The sequence below is a fragment of the Panthera tigris genome, chromosome D1 (assembly GCF_018350195.1).
Source record: "Panthera tigris isolate Pti1 chromosome D1, P.tigris_Pti1_mat1.1, whole genome shotgun sequence".
NCBI classification, from domain to species: domain Eukaryota; kingdom Metazoa; phylum Chordata; class Mammalia; order Carnivora; family Felidae; genus Panthera; species Panthera tigris.
In genome coordinates, this window is record NC_056669.1 from 6,193,176 (window position 1) to 6,216,724 (window position 23,549).

A 23,549-nucleotide genomic window follows, 5' to 3' on the forward strand; every position below is an offset into this window, starting at 1 on the left:
ACATAAAATATAAAACATACTTCAGTTCAAGACAAGATAAACACCTCCATGGACCAGAAAGGTAATGCAAAGTGGAAACCCAGGCCTTACTGGGCTCTATGTGCAAGCAGAAAGCAACAGCCCTTCCTCAGTTTGTGTAAGATAATAAACACTACGAGTGCTGCAGTGAGATGGGGACGGAGCCAGCTTCAGCACACAAAGCTCAGGACTGGGGTGGGACACCTCCTGCTGGCAAAAGAAGGCTGAAAAGTGGGTATCTGTCTGTACAATGCTCTACAGACGAGGTCTACAAATAGATGCCACAGGTCTACAGCGTATAGCACAGTGCAGGCAGAGGCGGCCCAGAGGACAAAGACACAGCCTTGAGCATTTGTTTTTACTTTTTTGTGACCTTCACCCAAAGAGAGATTGTATGTGTGTGTTTATACACAGTCTGTGTGTGTGTGTGTGTGTGTGTGTCCAAAACAAAGGTTGTAGGAAACAAAATGTATATTTATTACATGTAAAACTGCTGACATTTTATATTTTAAGTGCTGACTGCAATACGTCAATTACGTGACCCACTTTTGAAGAACACCAGGCTGGAACACCAAAGAAATGACATCCTCAAAAACAAGAAAAGACATAAAATCAACATGCTTCACACTGAAGCTTCCGTTCAGGACCATCATTTTAGACTCCTTCCCACTGTCTTCATGTTATCCACACTCTCATTACTAGAGTCAACATCTGATTCTAAGACAAGGGGCTTTTTTTTCCTCAAAATAAACCAAATGTTTATCACATGTTAAGAATATAATCATGTGCAGAGAACAGCACACTCAGACGGATGTGCAGATGTTTGAAAACTGGCTGTTGTCACTCAATAGTCTAGATGATCTACTTGTGCTCCCAACAGTCTGAATTGTTACCTAAACAAAAATCAGAAACTACTACAGGTTTTAAACATCCGAACTAAATCCAAGGATTTACAGAGCAGCAAGGTAAGTTCACATGGAAAGTAATAATAAATCTTCTATACTTTCAAATATATCAAAAAAAAAAAAAAAGGCACTACACACAGAGTTCTCTTCTAGCTGCTAAGGAAGATATAAACAACACAGTTTCTCAAGAAGTATATAATCTCATAAGGGAAATCAGAAAAAACTACTAAATCACAGTACTTTACAGAAATCTACAAGTACTATAAAGTAAAGGAACAAAGTGCTATGGAAACATAAAGACAGAAGAGATTTATTTCAGTTAAGGGAAACAGGAAAAACTTCATAGTACATATCAAGTTAGGCCTTGAAGGATAAACAAGATGCAGACTTATAGACTTTCTAATTCACTTAGAAAGAACCAGATGAGGGATGCCTGTGTAGCTTGGTTGGTTATGCATCTGACTCTTGATCTTGCCTCAGGTATGATCTCATAGTTCATGAGATCGACTCCCACATCAGGCTCTGAGCTGACAGTGCAGAGCCTGCTTGGGATTCTCTCTCCCTCTCTCTCTCTCAAAAATAAATAAACTTAGAAAGAAAGAAACAAAGAAACAAAGGAAGGAAAGAAGGAAGGTAGGGAGGGAAGGAGGAGGGAGGGAGGGAGGGAGGGAGGGAGGGAGGGAGGGAGGAAAGAAAGAACCAAATGAATAAAAATACAGAGATAGGAATTTGCAAAGAAATATGAGGGACAGTGGTTAAACTAGCCTAGTTGAGGTACAAATTACCTAAGAGAAAGAGTCCAATCCAATGTGTCTGAACTCTATTTACAGCAGCTTTTGAGGGACAGGGTCTTTACGGGAGAAGAATAAATATAGCACCTTATTTTTTCAGCCCAGCCTCTGAACAAGTTAAGAAATGCAATAAAAACATAAGGAGATAAATGACAAAAATTACCTTTATTGCTGGTGAAGGCTTAATCGGAAGAGAATTTTTCTTTCAGTAAAAACCAAACGGGCCTGTTAACTGAACCCCACAATGAGGCACTTTCCCAGGTACGATCAGCACCTAACCAACCCCACCGCAACCGATTCCCCACATGGTCCCTGCAGGCAGCCTGTTCCATAAGCAGGCAAGGCTGGGCTAAGCCAAGTATGCCAGGTATATTCTTTCCAAATTCTCCGGAAGAATATTTACTGCAGAGCCTCAAGGACAGAATGAGGAAAGAGGGTGACGTGAGATAACCACTAGTGGAGATTCTTCCACCCAAAAAGAAACATGAGAAATGGTGAAGACATTCCCCTCAACTCGCATCACTGAAGGCTTCTACACAGAGTAACGCCATGACCAGAGCTGTCCTGTCAAACACTTGACCTGACATCATTGTAGGATGCGGAGTGAAAAATGAAGAGGGCACTGAAACTGCCCACGCAAGAGTAAATCAGGGCCGGAACCATAATAACATCTAACCGCGAATGGCTCTTAGTCCCAGAGGCTGTCCTCAGTCCGTCACACGCATTAACTCAGCTCCAGGAGAGAGGAGGTAAATGAGGAACGAGAGGCCAAGTCAGACATACATAAGTGGCATACATATGTATGTAGACAGACATAAGTGACAACTCAACTCAAGCAGGAGCAGCAGGAATGAAAAACACGGTACAGAGACACAGGACAAGATGTGGGCACAGCAACAGATGCAGACTTAATTGAATCAGAGAAGTTTATAGAAGAATTTGTAAGAAAAGATTATGTTAGTGAGAAATCCTGAAGACAAACCTGAAAAGGGGGGGAGATAAGCAAGAAAAAACTATTACCATTTCAGAGGAAAATGAAGATAGCTTTATGGGACAGAATTTCTAAGAATAACTGATCACTATTTCACTCTGTAAAGATAGTCAAGGGTTTACTATGTTCTGTTGTCTGATATGGAGAATAGGCCAGAATAGGATATGAACAAAACAGAAGACCACAAGCCAGGGTTGCCCCAACATGCCAAAACGTTCGTGCCCGCAAACAGCGGAGGACGATTTCAGAAGCAAGCCTGTAATGACAATGGGTATTATCGGCTTCCAGACTTTGCAGGCTCCACTGTCCACAGGTTACCTCCCTACTGCTACGTGCACTTCCCCTTTCCTCTTTTGATACCATGACTCCAACTCCTTCAGGTCTCAAAGACAAAGATATTTTACAGAGCTCAGCCAAGATGCTCCAAAACTCCGTGGACTTCAATGTTCCGTGTGGAGAGCTGCTTAGCTAATAAGCCATGACCACGTGCCACACCCACACTTTCAGAATTAAAATTAGACTGGACGGTGGGACGAGGGAGAAAACAACACCGATCACAGGACTCTCACCATCACTCTCACATTTTTTGTTTATTTGTCTCTCTATGATGTGTTCAAGGTAAATTCTTAAGGATGATCTTCTTGTTCACTAATTCTCTCTTCAGCTGTAATCAATCTGTTGATAACTCATCTACTGAGTTTCTAATTCCGACGGTAGTGTTTTTCATTTCTACAAGTTCTTGTTGGCTCTTTCTCATATCTGCCTTCATAATAATCTTTTCCTTCTTACATTTTCCACATCTACTGGTACTGTATACCGCTACTAAATATCCCAACAGATAAAGGCTTCATGTGTCTGATTCTACTGCTCATTACTTCAGAAGCCTCTCATTCATGGACCAGCCTTGTATTTTCATGTATTTTGTGATTCCACATTATGAGCTTGTTTCTGGAAAACCCGTGGTGCCCACAGCGACACTGCGGTCCTCCAGAAAGCCCCAGGGTTCACCACTGCCAAGCACTTCAAGGCACTACCAACACAAGAGAGCTTTAAAAGAAATTCTCACCTTGAAGATTCTCAGACCACACAGGCAGCAGTGAAACCATTACAAATCCATGCCGTGAACCAAACTCAATACTCAGGCAACGATACATGCCTGGGATTTATAAATCTAGCATAGCATTCAGCTGACTTCCTACAGAAGATTCATTTCACTAGAACTTCTATCACACTTCATAGCTGTTCCCACTAATATTATTAACTACCACAGCAGAGAAAATAATACTTAACAAGCAAAACTGCATTTACCTAAATGTCTCACTGGTTAGTAAAGGTCAACTACAAGTTACAGCATTTGAAATATTCTCTTACCTGTTCTAGCGCTTGGGTTTTCTCTCGCTCTATTTTCCTGACAGTTTCCTTTGCAGCTTTGAGCGACGATGATGACACAGTTTTAACAGACATAAAATCAACAGTCATCCACTCATCTCTCTATTTAAAAAAAAAAAAAAAAGTCACTTCAATCTAAATTGATTAGAAGTGAAAATAAACACTTGGTAATAACAGCAGGGATTCTGGGGGCACTGAAACCTGGATCATATCCTACATTCTCCTAACTTAAAACAAGTTTTTTAGTCTCTGTATGCCTTAATCTCTCTCCTGTAAAGTGGAATAAATTCTTACCTTTTAGGACTGTTTCAAGGAGTAAACAAGATTTAAGGAGCGCAGTCCAGTGCCCGACACACAACAGGTATTCAAACACCAGCTCTTTCCACCCCTCTTCGCTGTGGCTCGATGCATTCGCACGTAGGCAGGTGAACTAGGGCCCCAAATTTGTGAACTACCCAACTCTAAATACTGCTGAGAGAAATGATGACATGGTGTGGCAAAGGGAAACTACTCAGTGGAGAAAGGTCACATACAGGTAACAGCACAGAGCTGCCAGGGCAGGAGGGCAAAGGGCTGCTTTTCTAGCAACAACTGGAAGCAGGAAACCCTCTGTGGGACTCAAACAGAGGGAAGTACTCACTTTCTCACAGAAGAAGAATGGAAGTCTAAAGACTAAGCAAACAGTACCACTGCCAGAATTATTTGTAAAAGTATACTGTTTTCACAGTCTCATTTTTCTCCCGAAGCAATTTGATCCATCTGTCATTTTAGCATCCATCTATTTTTAGAAGTCCATACTTCTTTCTTTAAAATCGGGTGACTTACCTGGACAACTTGGTTGCCTTCCCTTTCCGTATTTTCACCTTTCGCTTTCCAGGCCTTCTCCCTGCCAGGAGCCTGGGGCGGGACAGCCTCAACCCACTCGTCTTCAGAGCTCTAGGAACAGGCGGCACAGAAGAGAAGTTCTCAAACGTGCACACTTCCACGTAAAAATTCTGTGCTGTTGTTAAATGGTAAATTCTTCGGTTTCCTAGAGAAAATTCTTAGAGTATACTTCCCCTTGAAAAAGCTACACTGAAAATCTGAACAAAGAACCTGTAAACCCACTCTTTTGGGACAAGCCCATGAAACACCAAGACTGTTTTCCTGCCAGGGGAAAGCAAAAACAAAAGATCAGAAGTGACAGCAGAGAACTCACTTCAACACAGAGCTGTGGTTCCTACCAACATTAAGTGATATCGACATCTTTGTTTAACTACAACAAGGGAAACAACACCCAAGTAAATGACTCTGCCTCTAAGTTTCGAGTTTTTGGATTTCCCTGGGTTTAAAAATGCAGAGATCGCAGTGAACAGCCAGACTGGTAAGGCACTTTGTTAATGTGTTTAAATACCAGATTATTAAATCAGCTAGGAAGTATTTAGCCAACATCCCCTATGTGCTCAGCATTATGCCAAGTTCTGGATTTTGTTTTCCACAAATACATCAATCAACTCCTTCTATGTTAAGTACTGTAATAAGTACGTTCACATATGTTCTCAAGCTGACTCCTTAAAACAACCCTACATAAAATACTATTTGGTTTTACAAATAAGAAAAAGCTTCCCCAAATTAGGTAACTTGCCCAAGTTCCACGGTATCCAAGCAGGAGAACCAGAATAGAAACCTAGATGTGTCTGGCTCTAAAATCTCTTTGGAGCTGTACAATGGAAGTGTAGGAAAGACCCTAGAAATCACCTAGCACACAACACTTGCTAATGTCCCACAGAGAAACCTGGAGGCCAAGGGAAGCAAAGGTGGGTCTCCTGAATGAGAACAATGTTTTTTCATTCCACAAAGTTCTTTTTTTTTCTTTTTAATGTTTATTTATTTTTGAGAGAGAGAGAGACAGAGCATGAGCAGGGGAGAGGCAGAGAGAGAGGGGGACACAGAATCTGAAGCAGGCTCCAGGCTCTGAGCTGTCAGCACAGAGCCCGATGCGGGGCTCAAACTCACAGACCGCGAGATCATGACCTGAGCCGAAGTCAGATGCTCAACTGACTGAGCTACCCAGGCGCCCCCTATCTACACAAAGTTCTTGATAATTACCTAACCAGAGAACAAACATATGTCTGGTAAAAGGTCTAATCTACTCAGAGAAAACATATTTGTCTCTGGCATCTCAAGTGCCAACTGTTTCCCAATACAAAGCAGACTTCATTCATTCATTCATTCATTCAGACCTTGATTTGGACTTACAGAAACATTAGAGCTACTTACTGACATATATAGTTAAAACTTTTTAAGATAACCACTATGAACATATTTCTGGTCTAGTCCTATTTACATTGTCAAACCAACTTAGAAAGGAGTGCACTTGTCGTCATGAGCACAGGGTGCTGTATGGAAGTGTTGAATCACTATATTGTACACCTGAAACTAACAGAACACTGTATGTTAACTAACTGAAGTTTAAATAAAAACTTTTTAAAAAGATCAATTTAGCAGCCTGGTTCCTACCACTTGCTGTTACCCACTGAAAGGAAGTTTATAATCTGAAAGCACATCCCTCGGGTGCCAATTTGCTAACATCAAGCTAAAAAAAAAAAAAATGTTTACATTAGCTTTCCACAGGATTCTGTTAAAGGCCTTCCTTTAAAAAAAAAAAAAAAAATAGGGATGCCTGGGTGGCTCAGTCAGTTAAGTGTCTGACTTCAGCTCAGGTCATGATCTCGCAGTTTGTGAGTTCGAGCCCCGCGTCAGGCTCTGTGCTGACAGCTGGGACCCTGGAGCCTGCTTTGGATTCTGTGTCTCCCTCTCACTCTGCCCCTCCCCCGTTCACACTCTGTCTCTCTCTTTCTCAAAAATAAATAAATGTTAGGAAAAAAAAAATTTTTTTAAATAAAAAAATATATATAATTTATTGTCAAATTGGTTTCCATACAACACCCAGTGCTCATCCCTACAGGTGCCTTCCTCAATGGCCATCATCCACTTTCCGCTCTCCCCCACCCCCAACAACCCTCAGTTTGTTCTCTGTATGTAAGAGTCTTATGATTTGCCTCCCTCCCTCTCTGTTTGCAACTATTTCTCCCCCTTCTCTTCCCCTGTGGTCTTCTGTTCAATTTCTCAAGATCCACATATGAGTGAAAACATATGGTATCTGTCTTTCTCTGCCTGACTTACTTCACTCAGCTTAATACCCTCCAGTTCCATCCACGTTGCTGCAAATGGCCAGATTTCATTCTTTCTCATTGCCAAGTAGTATTCCATTGTATATATAAACCACAACTTACTTATCCATTCATCAGTTGATGGACATTTAGGCCTTCCTTTTAAGATTTATATTTTTAAGTAATCTCTGCACTCAGTGTGGGGATCGAACTTACAACCCCGAGATCAAGAGTCACGCACTCCAGCGGCTAAGCCAGCCTGGCGCCCCTCGAAGGCCCTCCTCTAAAACCACAGATTTTCTGCATCCTACTAGCTGCTAACCAATCACCTGCGAGTCAGTGATCAGAGCCACCAGCTGCTTCACCACAGCTGCAACCGGTGGCCACTCCATATCATGACCTACAACTTCAGTTGAGCTAGACTCTCATTCACAACCAGGATTCCTCTTACTGGCCCCTGGTCAGTTCTCCCTTTCATTCCCCTGGCTCACTCCCCTTTGAAGATGTATCACTCTTACATTTACTTGTGTAACTATCTGATTGATGTCTCACTCTCCCACTGGGCAGTAAGTTCTAGGAAGACAAAAACCGCTTCTGCTCTCACCTAGCTCGTATCCCCAAGGACATAGTTTAACACCTTAGCAGAGAGGTGATGCTTATTATATTCTTCAACATCTTCCTCAAGTTTTCTATCAAACCCCATTCACCACATACTCAGCTAGTGGATCTCTCCTCCTCCTTGACCAAGCAAAATGATGCCACCTTAACTTCCTACCCAACCCCCAACAAAATTATGTACACTTGTGCATCTCCTTTCCTCCTGTTAATTCTTCCTATTCAAGGCAGGTACTCCTCCAAAGATCTTGGTCCCAACCATTCCTGTTCCTCCAGGACAATGCACCATCAATTATCTCCTTCTCTTGTAGCCTGGTCTACAAGAAGCACTCTATTGGCCTAGAAATATGCTCAAGCATTTTCCATCCTGTGTGTGTGTGTGTGTGTGTGTGTGTGTGTGTGTGTGTGCATGTGTGTGTGCATGTGTGTGGGTATGTGTGTGTAAATGAGTGAAGAAGAGGAACCTCTGTTGGCCTTATGTCTCCCCCTGGCAGCAATTTATCTTCCAACTTTTACTCTAAGCCAAAATTTTCAAAGAGTAGTCTGTAGCCACTGCCTTCACATCCCCACAAAACTCTACGATATGGGTAAGGTTCTCACTAATCTGCTGAAATTTCTTCAAAGGTCACCACTGGCTGCCACTTTGTCCAATGCAGCAGAACGTTTCTGAATACAACTCTCGATAACTCAACTTCCTTGATTTCCAGGACCTTTCCCAGTTCTGCTTCCATTCTTGCTTTCTTCTCCATTTCCCTTATGCATTTTTCCTCCTTTGCTCAGCCCCTAAATATCAATGCTGTGTGGGGTTCCTTTCTTGGCACACTAATTTTTTAATCTCTAAACATTCCCCTTTGGCCATTAAATCCACTCTCATGCCTTGAACTACCATCAATTGTGCTGATATCTTTCAAATTGGTCTACCCAAAGTGTCGGTGATTTAACCAACTACCTACCATATTTGGATACCATGCTGAACTCAATAAACACAAAACATACACCCACCGTCTTCTTCCACAAAACCTGTTCCTCCTCCTGAATTGCTGAACTGAATCACCTGGTACCACCAACCACCCACTTAACCAAGTCAACAATCTTAGGATCAACTTTGCCCCTCCCATCAAAACCTACTATTTTCATTTCCAAAATATTTTCTCAAATACATCATCCAGTGAACACCACATGCCTACCATGGGACCCCACTTCCACCCCTGGCCATAACTGATTGGTTCAAAGGTAGGATTCTGACCCAATTGATATCAATCTGAGTTACTCTCCAGGAATTTGAAATCAAAACGAAATGGGGCTGCTCTAAACTAAAGAGAACTGGAAATGCATTGGCAGAAGCCATTTTTGCCATGAGGATAGAATTCAGCAAAAAACTGATCTGTTACCAAGAAAAAAGTGAACTCGGAGGAAAACAAAAATGGAAGATGGCAAGACAACTCATAAAAGCATTACAACTCTAGTTCCAGCCATTCCGGAAGGCCAGCTTCATTCCCACACCTAGAGGTACTACGAGACTTTTGTACTCTAATAACAAATTGCCCCCCTGGGGCGCCTGAGTGGCTCAGTTGGTTAAGCGTCCAACTTCGGCTCGGGTCATGATCTTGGGGTCTGTGAGTTCAAGCCCCTGCATCAGGCTCTGTGCTGGCAGCTCAGAGCCTGGAGCCTGCTTCAGATTCTGTGTGTCCCTCTCTCTCTGCCCCTGCCCCGCTCGCTCTCTCTCTCAAAAACAAATAAATATTTTTAAAAATTAAAAAAAAAATAACATAAAGTGTCCCCCCCTTTTTCTGGATAAGCCAATTTGTTTTATCTCTATTGCCTGGAACCAAAAGCCCCGACTAATACACACCTCTCCTGTCCATCCTTGAAGCATCCTAGGTCAGATCTTATCTCACACCCAGACAACTGCAATAACCTGGACGCGGGTCCTTCCTTCTCCAATCTCCACCCTAGACACATCTGGAGAAACAGAAAGGGCACATATGACCCCTTCTATGGCTCCCTGTGACAAAGCTCCTCTTCTTTCTTACCAACAGAAGCCAATCTCATTGGGAGACCTACCGTGCCTCCCTTGCTGGAAAGCAAAGCCCTACGGTCAAGTGTCCAATGACACTGAAATGAAGGTATTATGTGGGACTTTCTGGAAGACAAATTATGAAAGAGAGGGTCCCCTTTCTTGTTACCTAGATGAAGAGGTAATGCTATAAAGACGAGGGACGGGCAAAACAGAAGAAGCCTTAGTCTCGGAAGACCACACGAGTCCCAGACTGCCTACCTGATACTTTCATGAGAGAGAAAAGTTAACTATCTTGTTTAACCTATGGCTACTCTGAGATTTTCTGGTAAATGCAAATGAACCTAATTAGAGGACACGCTTCCTACTGAATAGCGCCAGAGCTCTTGGTTTACAGGCCCTATCAACTCTTCCATTTTCATCACCATCCACTCCCCCCTTGTTTTGTAACCTAGTGCTATCATGTTGTTCGTAGTTCTATTTACTTACATATACACATACACACATACACCATGTTATCTCACTTCCAGGCCTTTGCTCTCACAATTCCTTGTGCATGAAATGCCAATAACCTTCTGTGCCTGGCTAATTCTTAGTCATTATTCAGGTCTCAACTCAAATATTATCTCCCCAACAAGTCTGCAGATGAAATCCTCTTTCCCTTAATACATTGTTCTGTCTTGGCATCAGGAGACTGCATATTGAAATTATGTATCTATTTATCTAGCTACAAAATGAGCTCTCCAAAGGCCTGAAAAAAAAACTATTTTTACATTCCGTGTGTCTATACCAGTGTCTGACAGAGTTGGCATGCAATAAAGGTGTACCTAAAATTAACTAAATCCTCTTTTCCTACCCTTCCAATAGCCCTAATCAGAAACATTAATCGGCAGGCAGCATTCAAGCATTAAATACCAGGCACTGAAGGAAAGAAGCATCAATGATACACTTAGTATTCTTGTTATTTGTTTACAGAACGGTGATACCTGCACCATTGTGTACAAAGCGCCTGCCTTCATTCCCTGTCTGTTAACTTTGTTTCTCACTTTCACCATTGCACAGTCAGCTCACTACTTCAGCATGGCTGCTATTTCCCTCTCCCCAATATGCTATGACCTCAGTCCTTCTGCGGATTTCAGTTTTTCAATCCTCCATTTTACCTTGAAGAACTCCTACACCATCAAGCTTAATGTGCTTGACCTAACAGAGCTCCCAGAACTCTTGTTCTCATATGCAGCCTTTATAATAACCATACCCCTGATCCTATCAGCCAAAATCTCTAAGATGGAACCCAGACAGCAAAGTGCTACCAGTAAAAATCAAAGGAACTTAAGGACTTCTGCCTCTGGCCATGACAAAATAAATGGCATCAAAATAGAAATACACAGAAATAGAAATAATAATGGAAAATGTTTGAAGCTCTATTCGGAACACTGAATCTCAGTAATACCAGGCTGTGATCCCTGAAAAGGGAAACAAACGAGGTGAATGTTATCATTACTATCTCCACAGCTTTTTGCCTCAAAGCACTTTCCAGACCAAGGCACAAGAAAGGGTTGACTCGAGCTGAATATTACAATCTTACTGAGCTAAGGAAACAGAATTTGTGTTAGATGATTTTGCCTAACTATTGGCTAATGTTAAGTGCTGTGAGTACATTTAAGGTGGGCTAGACTTAACCGTAACAATCAGTAGGTTAGGTGTATAGAGTGCATTTTTGACTTACGATATTCTTAATTTTCAGTGGGTTTGTTGGGACATAACCCAACTGTAAGTCAAGAAAGATCTATAATTACATTAAACGTAAATGATCTAAACCACTGTTATCCAACAGAATTTTTCTATACTACACTGCCCAATACAGTGGGCATAACCTAGCCATAAGTGATAACTAAATACTTAAAATATTTGGCAGAACACCTGGGTGGCTCAGTTGGTTAAGCGTCGGACTTTGGCTCAGGTCATGATCTCACAGTTCATGAGTTCAAGCCCCACCTCGGGCTCTGTGCTGATAGTTCAGAGCCTGGAGCCTGCTTCGGATTCTGTGTCTCCCTCTCTCCCTGTCCCTCCCCTGCTCGCACTCTCTCTCTCTTTCTCAGAAATAAATAAACATTAAAAAAAATTTACAAAAAATATTTGGCAAATGAGAATGAAGAAATGAACTTTCAATCTAATATTACTTTAATGAATTTTAATTAAAATTTTAAAAACCACATATGGCTACTATATTAGATAGTGCAGAAAAGCCTCTAATTAAAAAGGAAGAAATTGATAGGTTAGATAAAAAAGCAAGACCCAAATATACACTGTCTACAAGAATACTTTCAATAAAAACAAAGAAATTAAAAATAAAGGAATAAAAATGAAAAAACAAATAACAAAACTAAAGTTTATTAACATGAAACAAAGTTACCTACAACAAAAGTATTACTAGAGATAAAAAGAAACATTTCACAAAAATATAATGGCCAGTTCATCTAAAAGATATAACAATCCTAAATGTGTACATACTTAGTAAACTTACTCATTCCTTAACTGGAGGCCTGTACCTCCCTCTTCTAGTCACCCATTTTACCCAACCCCCCTACACCCCTCCCCTCTGGCAACTATCAGTTTGGTCTCCATATTTACAGTTCTTATTCTTTTTGTGCATTCATTCATCTTTTTCAGGTTCCATTTATGATAGAACCATATGGTATTTGTCTCTCTCAGTCGGACTTATTTCACTTACTGTAATACCCTCCAGGTCCTTCCATGTTGTCTCAGATGGCACAATCTCATCCTTTTTTAAGGCTGTGTAATATTCCTGTGTGTGTGTGTGTGGGTGTGTGTGTGTGTGTGTGTGTGTGTGTGTGTGTGTACTACATCTTCCTTATCCATTCATCCGCTGATGGACACTTGGGCTGCTTCCAAGTCTTAGCTGTTGTTAATAATGCTGCAGTAAACATAGTGGTACATATATCTTTTCGAGTTAGTGTTTTCATTTTCCCTGGGTAAATACCCAATAGTGGAATCACTGGATAATCACTATGCAATGCCCTTGTCTCTGTTGTAGTCTTTGTATGAATGTCTATTTTATCGGATATAAATATTTCTACCCCAGTCTACTTTTCCACTTCCATTTGCATGGTGAATCTTTAGGTCTGAGGTGAGTCTCTTGCAGATGGCTCTTGGTATTTTATCCACTCCACCACTCTGTCTTTTGATTGGAGCATTTAGGCCATTTACTTTTAAAGTAATTATTGACGGGGGCACCTGGGTGGCTCAGTCGGTTGAGCGCCGACTTCGGCTCAGGTCACGATCTCGCGGTCCGTGAGTTCGAGCCCCGCGTAGGGCCCCTGTGCTGGCAGCTCAGAGCCCGGAGCCTGTTTCGATTCTGTGTCTCCCTCTCTCTGACCCTCCCCCGCTCATGCTCTGTCTCTCTCTGTCTCAAAAATAAATAAACGTTAAAAAAAAAAATTTTTTTTTTAAATAAATAAATAAATAAATAAATAGAAATTAAAAAAATAAAGTAATTATTGACGGATATGTACTTATGGCCATTTTTAAAATTTGTTTTCTATTGTTTTCATAGTTCTTTCCTTTCTTCTCTTGCTGTTTCTTTGTGATCAAATGATTATTTACAGTCTTTTGTTTGGCTTTCTTTCTCTTCACTTTTTGAGTCTATCATAGGTTTCAGGTTTGTGGTTAACATGAGGTTCATACATAACATCCTAAGTAAACAGCTGTCTACATTAATTTGATGGTCATCTAAGTTCAAACATTTTCTTAAAAAAAAATCTTTTTCTCCTTCTCTTCCCTTTTTACTCCCTTCCCCACATTTTATGTACGTGTTGTCCTATTTCACATCTTTTTATTCATATTAATCTTATGTCTAAGTATGGCCATTTCTTTTCCACTTAAAGAAGTCCCCTTGGCTGGGTGTTGTATGGAAACCGATTTGACAGTAAATTTCATATATTAAAAAATAAAAAAATAAAAAAATAAAAAAAAAAAAAAGAAGTCCCCTTGGGGCACCTGGGTGGCTCAGTCGGTTGGGCTGCTGACTCCAGCTCAGGTCATGATCTCACGGTTTGTGAGTTCAAGACCCACATGGGGCTCTGTGCTGATAGCTCAGAGCCTGGAGCCTGCTTTGGATTCTGTGTCTCCCTCTCTCTCTGCTCCTCCCCCTCTCACACTCTGTCTCCCTCTCTCTCTCTCAAAAATAAATAAACATTAAAAAAAAAAAGAAGTCCCCTTAACATTTCTGGTAAGGCTGGTTTAGTAGTGATAAACTCCTCTATCTTTTGTTTGTCTAGGAAACTCTTCATCTCTCCCTCAAATCTGAATGAAAACCTTGCCAGGGAGAATGTTGTTGGTTGTAGGCATTTTCCTTTCGGCACTTTGACTATGTCATACCACTCCCTCCTGGCCTGCAAAGTTTCTGAGGAAAAATCAGCTGATAGATAGCCTTATAGGTTTTACCCTGGTAGGTAACTTTTTGTTTCTCTCTTGATGTTTTTAAGATTCTCTTTTTATCTTTAACCTTTGACACTTTAATTATTTGGTGCCATGGTGTAGACACCATCTTGTGTTCATCTTGTTTGGAATTCTCTGTGCTTTCACTGACCTTTCACTCAAACAACTCTCTCCAAGGTATAGTTATACAACTTATTATATATGTAAAAGTGTACACGTTGTATGTTGCAACAAAAAGACTTATCTATTCAGCTGACCGTTAAATGACGAGGGGATTATGGGTGCTGATTCCACACATAGTCAAAAATCCACATACAACTTTGACTCCCCAAAAATGTAACTACTAATAGCCTATGGGTGCACTTGAAGACTTACCGATAACATAACCAGCGAACATGTATTTTGTATGTTATATGAATTATGCACCTATTCGTACAATAAAGTAAGTTAGAGAAAAGGAAATCATAAGGAAGAAAAAATAGAGTACTGTACTATATTAATCTAAAACACATCTGCTTGTAAGCGGATGCACAAAGTTCAAGCCCATGCTGTTCAAGGGACAACTGTATTTCTAGGGAAAAACAAAGAGAAATAACAGGCAGTGTGCCTCTAAAAGGAAGCAAGCACCCTGAGTCAAATTATTAAATGTTTACTCCGCCTGCCAGATCCATCCCCATGGGACAGGGATGCCGAACCTGTGATCTCTGCCTAAACCCCAGGGAGTTTCATAAATCCCACTGAAATAAACAACTTTAAATACAAACTTCTTTTCACAAAGAGGATCACTCACTTCGTTCAGTTTCTCAACAGGACCAGCAACTCAACACAGAGCTGTGGAAACACCGTTTCTACCTTCTTTCTGCTCTAAGACTTTCCAACTCACTTCGTCCTGAATTATATTTAACAAATTTTTTTTCTGTAAAACCTAAATATTCCTACCACTACAAAATATGCTGGCTACCTGACCAAAGTATCCAGCTGTGGATAAAGTATCCACTGTGAATCAATAAACTGCATTCTCACATAAGACAGGCTTCCACGAGCCATTTATCATCTCAGGGGTACCGCCACATGCTCAGTTTCTGAAACGGCAAGAGGGCTACACTTGAGAATTTGGTGATTCACCTGCACATACAACCCTCTGAAGATCAGACCTAGAAAACCAAACTATCCCTCAACATCTATAGCCCATAGCTCTTTAAGCACCATGTACCTCTTTCTTCCTGAAAATACTCGAGAGGCTTTCCCTTCCTCTGTGAGTCCTCTCATCCCAGAACTGGCTAGAGACACAGTGGGGCCACATCCTATTGACCATGAAGATAAATATACTACCATGTCCTATTTTAAAGAATTGTTAATTTCTACTAAAAAAAACAAACAAGAGTAGCAGACTCACAAATGTCTTAAAACTCTTTTCTCTTATGTGTACACAACTGCTCTTTCCCTGCAGCTCCTTCCAATTTCCAGCTACTTCTACTGAACAGCCTTTACTCCTGCCTGGCTCTTCAGTGTTGTGCCCCCCTTTTTCTTCAGTGTCCCTGGACAATTCATCTATTCTCATGGCTTCACAGAGCAATGACTCCCAATTTCTAACTCCATCCTCCTACCTTTCTCTGTAACCTAAGATTCATGTTTCCAGTATTTCCTGGACATCTCCAAGTCGAAGTTTCCCAGGCGTTTTCATACCCTAACTAGTCATGTTTTTTAAGTTCTCATATATTTTAAGTTCCTAAACATCATTCCTTCAAATACAATTTTCTCAAGCAGCTGCTTTGGCTGGCTTTAATACATACTTACCGATGAACTATCAGTTGACTCCTTGCTTTTTTCATACTTCTGTTTCTTACTCTTTTTTTTCTTCTCTTTCTTTACTTTTTTTGAGTGCTTGTCTTTTTTCTTCTTTTTCTTCACAGAGTGTTCCTGTAAATAATCATTTTAAAGAGGTGAGAAAGGAATTTAGTTTTATCTTACTTTAAAACAAGCATTTTGAAAAATCACCCAGTAGAGGAGGGGCCAACACGGCGGAGAAGTAGGGGGATCCCAAGTTCCCTCGTCTATCAAACAAAGCAGCGTTGAAGCTAAAGGACTGTGAATTCTGAGAGTCCGGGAGGAAAAGAGACAGTCGCTTCCAGGGACCCACAGGGACACCCTGACAGGCCGTAAGTACGTGATTCTGAACTGGGAGAGATAAAAGGAAAGGAGGGGAGGGATCCCCTTCTGCAGAGACACAAAGGGAAGAGAAAGTGCAGCTGGGGAAGCATAGCACTGTATCTGGACAAGAGAAAAACCTCAAACCAGGACGGAGAAAGAGCCAATCTCTAACTGTGGGGCTTGCTCCGGACTGGGGTCAGGTGTCCAGATCATGTGACTGGGAAGGAGAGAGCCAGCCCCAGGCTCAGTGGCTAGGTCAGGGATGCAGTCTGCAGTAGGAGAAAGCAATCCCCTCCCTGGAGTGCTGCAGGAGAGGACGAAGCCTGCTGTGCCCGCCAGTCGGGGACCACATATCTGGCGGCGTGGAGCGGTGCTTCCCCAGTACCCAGGCGCACGGAGCGGAAGTTTGAGTCCCAGCCAAGCCCCAGGCATGGGAGTCGGTGGAGCAGGACAAACCGCCTTGTTTGCATCCGCAGCACAGTGAGAACGGCTGGAACAGAGTGGTTTGGGACACTCAGTCACAGGAGGAGAGACTGGGTGTCACTATTTTTCTCCCCACCACCACCAAGGGGAGACTTTCTCTCCAAGGGGAGAAATACAAATCAAAGCCTCACACCGGTCAGAGTGGCTAAGAGGAACAACTCAGGAAACAACAGGTGCTGGAGAGGATGTGGAGAAACAGGAACCCTCTTGCACTGTTGGTGGGAATGCAAACTGGTGCAGCCACTCTGGAAAACAGTGTGGAGGTTCCTCAAAAAATTAAAAATAGAACTACCCTATGACCCAGCAGTAGCACTGCTAGGAATTTCCCCAAGGGATACAGGAGTGCCGATGCATAGGGGCACTTGTACCCCTATGTTTATAGCAGCACTCTCAACCATAGCCAAATTATGGAAAGAGCCTAAATGTCCATCAACTGACGAATGGATAAAGAAAATGTGGTTTATATATTCAATGGAATACTACTTGGCAATGAGAATGAAATCATGCCATTTGCAGCAAAGTGGATTGAACTGGAAGGTATTATGCTGAGTGAAACAAGTCAGTCAGAGAAGGACAGATATCATATGGTTTCACTCATATGTGGATCTTGAGAAATTGAACAGAAGACCATGGGGGAAAGAAAAGGGGGAAAAATCATTACAAATAGGGAGAAAGGCAAACCACAAGAGACTCTTAAATACAGAGAACAAACTGAGGGGTAAAGGGGGTAGGGGAGTGGGGAAAGTGGGTGATGGGCATTGAGGAGGGCACCTGTTGGGATAAGCACTGGGTGTTGTATGTTAGCCAATTTGACAATAAATTATATTCATTAAATAAATAAATATATAAATAAATAAAAGCATCAGAAGTAATTTGAGCAAATGGATCATGGGGAAAAATTAATTAAAAAAAATAAAACAAGTATTTTGAGGAAAAACAAATCTGTATTCCAAAAACCATATTTTCATGAAATGAGACAACAAATACATTGAAATAAAATCCTCTGAGATTTAGATGTGGGTATCTATTATATATGCCCCACAAATAAGTCACAGAGCTGAGATACCTTATCAGGAAAATATGGGGGATGTTTTAGTTTTAATTTATTTGTAGATTCATCTGACAGATATAATCAAATAAATACATTTATACACAAACTGTTTGTGTGTGTACATATACAGACATATATATATATATTATTCTATGGCCCTGTAAGAATTTATAGAAGATTATTAGGCCATATAAAATGTAGGAGCACCTGGGTGACTCAGTCAGCTAAGCATCTGACTTCAGCTCTAGTCATGATCTCACAGTTCATGAGTTTGAGCCCCATGTCAGGTTTTGCACTGAAAGCATGGAGCCTGCTTGGGATTCTCTCTCTGCCTCTCCCTCTGCCCCCCTCCTGCTCACACATTTTCTCTCTCTCCCACTATCTTTCTCTCAAAATAAATAAACTTAAATAAATTAAAAAATATATTAAAGGGTGTAATTGTTTAGATCCACAAGCTTGATATAAGTGGGCCAGAAATTTGCTAAGCTTCCTACCCATCAACTCAAGTAACAAAATCTGTCTATTATAATGTCCAAAAATATTAAAATATATTATTTCTGCCAGGGAGATAAAACCAGTCAGTAATGCCAACTATGTAATACTCATTCTGTAACTTGTGAAAACTGTATATAAAGTTGCTTTTCCACAATCCTAAAATTCATATGGAACCACAAAAGGCCCCAAATAGCCAAAGTAATTTTGAAGAAGACCAAAGCAGGAGGCATCACAATCCCAGACGTCAGCCTCTACTACAAAGCTGTAATCATCAAGACAGCATGGTATTGGCACAAAAACAGACATATAGACCAATGGAATAGAATAGAAACCCCAGAACTAGACCCACAAATGTATGGCCAACTAATCTCTGACAAAGCAGGAAAGAATATCCAATGGAAAAAAGACAGTCTCTTTAACAAATGGTGCTGGGAGAACTGGACAGCAACATGCAGAAGATTGAAACTAGACCACTTTCTCACACCATTCACAAAAATAAAATCAAAATGGATAAAGGAACTGAATGTAAGACAGGAAACCATCTAAACCCTAGAGGAGAAAGCAGGAAAAGACCTCTCTGACCTCAGCCGCAGCAATTTCTTACTTGACACATCCCCAAAGGCAAGGGAATTCAAAGCAAAAATGAACTACTGGGACCTCATGAAGATAAAAAGCTTCTGCACAGCAAAGGAAACAACCAACAAAACTAAAAGGCAACCAACGGAATGGGAAAAGATATTTGCAAATGACATATTGGACAAAGGGCTAGTATCCAAAATCTATAAAGAGCTCACCAAACTCCACACCCAAAAAACAAATAACCCAGTGAAGAAATGGGCAGAAAACATGAATAGACACTTCTCTAAAGAAGACATCCGGATGGCCAACAGGCACATGAAAAGATGCTCAACGTCGCTCCTCATCAGGGAACTACAAATCAAAACCACACTCAGATATCACCTCACACCAGTCAGAGTGGCCAAAATGAACAAATCAGGAGACTATAGATGCTGGCGAGGATGTGGAGAAACGGGAACCCTCTTGCACTGTTGGTGGGAATGCAAACTGGTGCAGCCACTCTGGAAAGCAGTGTGGAGGTTCCTCAGAAAATTAAAAATAGACCTACCCTATGACCCAGCAATAGCACTGCTAGGAATTTACCCAAGGAATGCAGGAGTACTGATGCATAGAGGCACTTGTACCCCAATGTTTATAGCAGCACTCTCCACAATAGCCAAATTATGGAAAGAGCCTAAATGTCCATCAACTGATGAATGGATAAAGAAATTGTGGTTTATATACACAATGGAATACTACGTGGCAATGAGAAAAAATGAAATATGCCTTTTGTAGCAACATGGATGGAACTGGAGAGTATGATGCTAAGTGAAATAAGCCATACAGAGAAAGACAGATACCATATGGTTTCACTCTTATGTGGATCCTGAGAAACTTAACAGAAACCCATGGGGGAGGGGAAGGAAAAAAACAAAAAAAGGTTAGAGTGGGAGAGAGCCAAAGCATAAGAGACTGTTAAAAACTGAGAACAAACTGAGGGTTGATGGGGGGTGGGAGGGAGGGGAGGGTGGGTGATGGGTATTGAGGAGGGCACCTTTTGGGATGAGCACTGGGTGTTGTATGGAAACCAATTTGACAATAAACTTCATATATTGAAAAATAAAAAATAAAAAATAAATAAAGTTGCTTTTCCAATATTAACTTGAATAAGAGCAAACAAAAAAAGACAGATTTGTTACATCAAGTAAACCTGTTAGTATTAACCTGTGAGAACTGTTCAATTCGCTCATTCACATCAGGTAGCATCCATGTATCCTCACCCCGAAGTCGTTTAAGTTCTTTACGCCTCTCTTCCTTTTCAAAATTTGCTTTAGCCTAAAACAATGAAAAAAGAAAAATTAACAAATGATCCAATTATTTTTCCCAAAAAAAAGTAAAACAAAGTCATTTTCCACTTTCATATAAAGTTTCATAAATCACTGTCTGTCCCTGACAGGAATTTGCTTCTACCAAAGTATAGGGGTAAAATATATATATATATATATATATATATATATAAATATATATAATATATATAAATATATAAAAATATATAATATATAATATATAAAATATATATATATATAAATAAAATATATATATAAATATATATAAATATATATAATATATATAAATATATAAAAATATATAATATATAATATATAATATATAATATATAATATATAATATATAATATATATAATATATATTATATATATATATATATATTTTTTTTTTTTTAAACCCTCTCCTTCCACATTACTAATCACATCACCAGTCTCTAATGAATCAGCGACAGAATGTTGGGATCTATAGTAGACCGCCCCCTCTGCCCAAGCTCCCTGTCTTAAACAGGACTTGAATCTCTTTTTCTTTCACCATCCCACTGCTACTGCCTGGGACTTCAGTGACTGTTAGGAGAATGGCAATGCCTTCAATCTGCAATGTCATATTCTTCTACCCATGCCCTCAAATGCTTCAGGAAGAATCATCTTTCTAAAAACAGATGATCGTGTTACTAATGTGTATTCATCTTTCAACAATTAGTCAAGTAAAATAAGTTCTTCCTAGGAGGTTGCTTTTGCCTTTTCATTCTCTCTCCAAATTCCAAAGCTGGTTTTGTCCTTCTCAAACTCTATGGGTATCTCTACTACAAAAAAGTTTTTTTAAGTTTATTTATGTATTTTGAGAGAGAGAGAGAGCAAGAGAGCATGAGCAGGGGAGAGACAGACAGAGAGAGGGAAAGAGAGAATCACAAGCAGGCTCCACACTGCCAGCACAGAGCCCGACATGGGGCTCAAATTCACGAACCCGTGAGATCACGACCTGAGCCAAAATCAAGAGTCAGACGCTTAACCGACTGAGTCATCCAGAGTCCCCTTTACTATAAAATTTATCCTAGCTTACAAATCCTACTCCCTCCAAAAACTGCCCGAGATCCCAAAAGAGCAAGGATGAAGAATACTTATTATACATGTATGTTACAGTATGCTGAAATCAGAGAACAATACCAACCATTCACCTGTCCAACACTAATCGCCTCCTCTTCCCCTTGACATCTGGCTATAGTCATTATGCCTTTCCCCTCTACCAGCTCTTTCTCATCGGTATTCATTTAAAAGTATTCCATCTTAAGCAAAAACAAAAACGCCCACTTGTACCCCATGCTGCTCTCCAGTCACAACTTTTCCCCTTCATTCTTACATCTTGGCAGATAATACAGTTTACTTCCTCCATTCTTTACAGGTTACCTCTATGCATCTCAACCTTAGAAATACAACGTGTCTTAACCTTTTTCGAGTCTCTCCTGTCAATCTTTGCATTGATCAGTAAGGATTTACAATAACCCTCCAACTGATATCAATAGTAAGACAAGAGCGTGAAACAGTGTTGCAATGTGCCTCACATGTATTTCTGAAAACGGGTATTTTTATTTCAGATACAGGAGGGGCGAGGACCAAGGCTGTGAAACGCGCTGGGAGAGCCGTCATTAGTGGCAGAGTACCCCAAAAGGGCGCTGCCCCTGGTAGCCAAGTGATGGAAATATCAAGAATGGAGAAATTCAAAAGTAAGTAAACTCAGGAAAGAAACAGGTCTTCCTAAAAAGAGAATGCGCAACTAGAGACTGCCAACGCATCTCCGAGGCGGGAGATAACCAAGACTTTTTGCGCATCCCAAAGGGAGACCCTCACCCAGATTAGGTGAGACATTGAGGTAGCGAAAGAAGAGAGGGGGTTAGGAAGACAGCCAGAGGCCTAGTTCCCAGGAACCGTCCACTCCCAATTCTAAATGACTCCAAAACCCCCAAAACGGAGATACCTGGCGCAACACCTCGGCCCTGGCCATCCTGGTCTGTTCTTTACGTTCTTCAATACTTCTCTCACTTTCAAACCTGCCACTGGTGGCCGCCATTGTTGCTGTCGTCGTAAAACGAGGAAGCCGGCACAAAAATCTCAGTTTACGACTGTCGTAATTTAATAAACAAACGGGACTTCCGACTGGCGGAAAAGGAGGGGCGCTGCTACACCAACGGAGCATGCGCGCGTGTGAGCGTCAGTGAAGGCTCGGGTGCTGACGCGGCTGTCAGGTTTCAGGGGAAACCTTGCAGAATGAAGTTAGGACCTGTGCTCCCTTCGCAAATTGGAATCTCCTCGGGCAGGAAAAATGTCACACTGCGTTTGTTACGCGCTTCGCACGACACCGACGGCATTCTCCTCGATTTCCTCTTAAAATCTACGAGTTAAAAGCCCATAGAAGTCCCTACATCTCGAAATTTCCCACCAAAGTGCCCTTGTGGGCAAAGAATTTCCCTGTGCAGGAGGGATGGCCTGAAAGGGGGCAGGAAAGACCAGTTGCTGTGCAGTTTCGGTGCTTTGCTACAATTCAAGAAAACTTCTTTTTAATAAAAAAGCCATAAACCTACTTACTAAAAGTACGCGCTGTGTACTTGGGAAAATCAACCCAAAACAGCGAGCAATGAGACCTATTATAGGAAAACTATTGGGATTTTAAAGGGAAAACAGTATCTGGAGAATACAGGCAGAAAGATCGATTCAATTGCGTTTTTGTTTTGTTTTGTTTTTTGTAAATATAAATAAGTGTAGCATCAGTAATCAAACACATGGAGATTAGTCTCTGAAAGGTTGCTGAGGACAAAAAATAGGTTTTCTTCTATGACCTAAGTGAATATGTTTATATAGTTTTTAAATCGTGTTCACCTGTTCATTGTTCATATATTCCATTAAATAAAAGCAACAATTTCACCTATAAAATAAACTAAAATAATGATAATAAAATGGAATTCGTGTGTGTTATAGAACAAATAGAATGAAGGAAGATTGATTCCGTTTTAAGAGAAAGGAAATCAGATTCGCATCGGGTTTATTAGGTCATCTTTCTTTTCCAATTCCTCTCCTTTTCACTCCCTTCCCGTACATGTCAGCCCAGAAGTCATTCATTGGGTGGGCTAAGCAAGG

The 23,549-nt window shown here is 40.9% G+C and overlaps 1 protein-coding gene across 2 annotated transcripts in view; it reads right to left on the minus strand.

Annotated features, from left to right (window-relative positions):
* The window catches only part of CWF19L2 (CWF19 like cell cycle control factor 2), a 149,792-nt gene extending 127,129 nt beyond the window's left edge, over nt 1-22,663 (minus strand). Inside the window, exons 1-5 of one of the 2 annotated variants that reach the window (XM_007077678.3) lie at nt 22,393-22,662; nt 20,299-20,409; nt 16,134-16,256; nt 4,920-5,030; nt 4,077-4,196 (exon numbers count right to left, since the gene is read on the minus strand). In XM_007077678.3, coding sequence (XP_007077740.2) covers nt 4,077-4,196; nt 4,920-5,030; nt 16,134-16,256; nt 20,299-20,409; nt 22,393-22,611 — 684 coding nt within the window. In that variant the 5' untranslated portion in view covers nt 22,612-22,662. Of the gene's footprint in view, nt 1-4,076; nt 4,197-4,919; nt 5,031-16,133; nt 16,257-20,298; nt 20,410-22,392 lie in introns of both variants that reach the window. The other variant, XM_042957516.1, reaches the window with a different exon arrangement.
* Nucleotides 22,664-23,549: the final 886 nt, after the last annotated feature.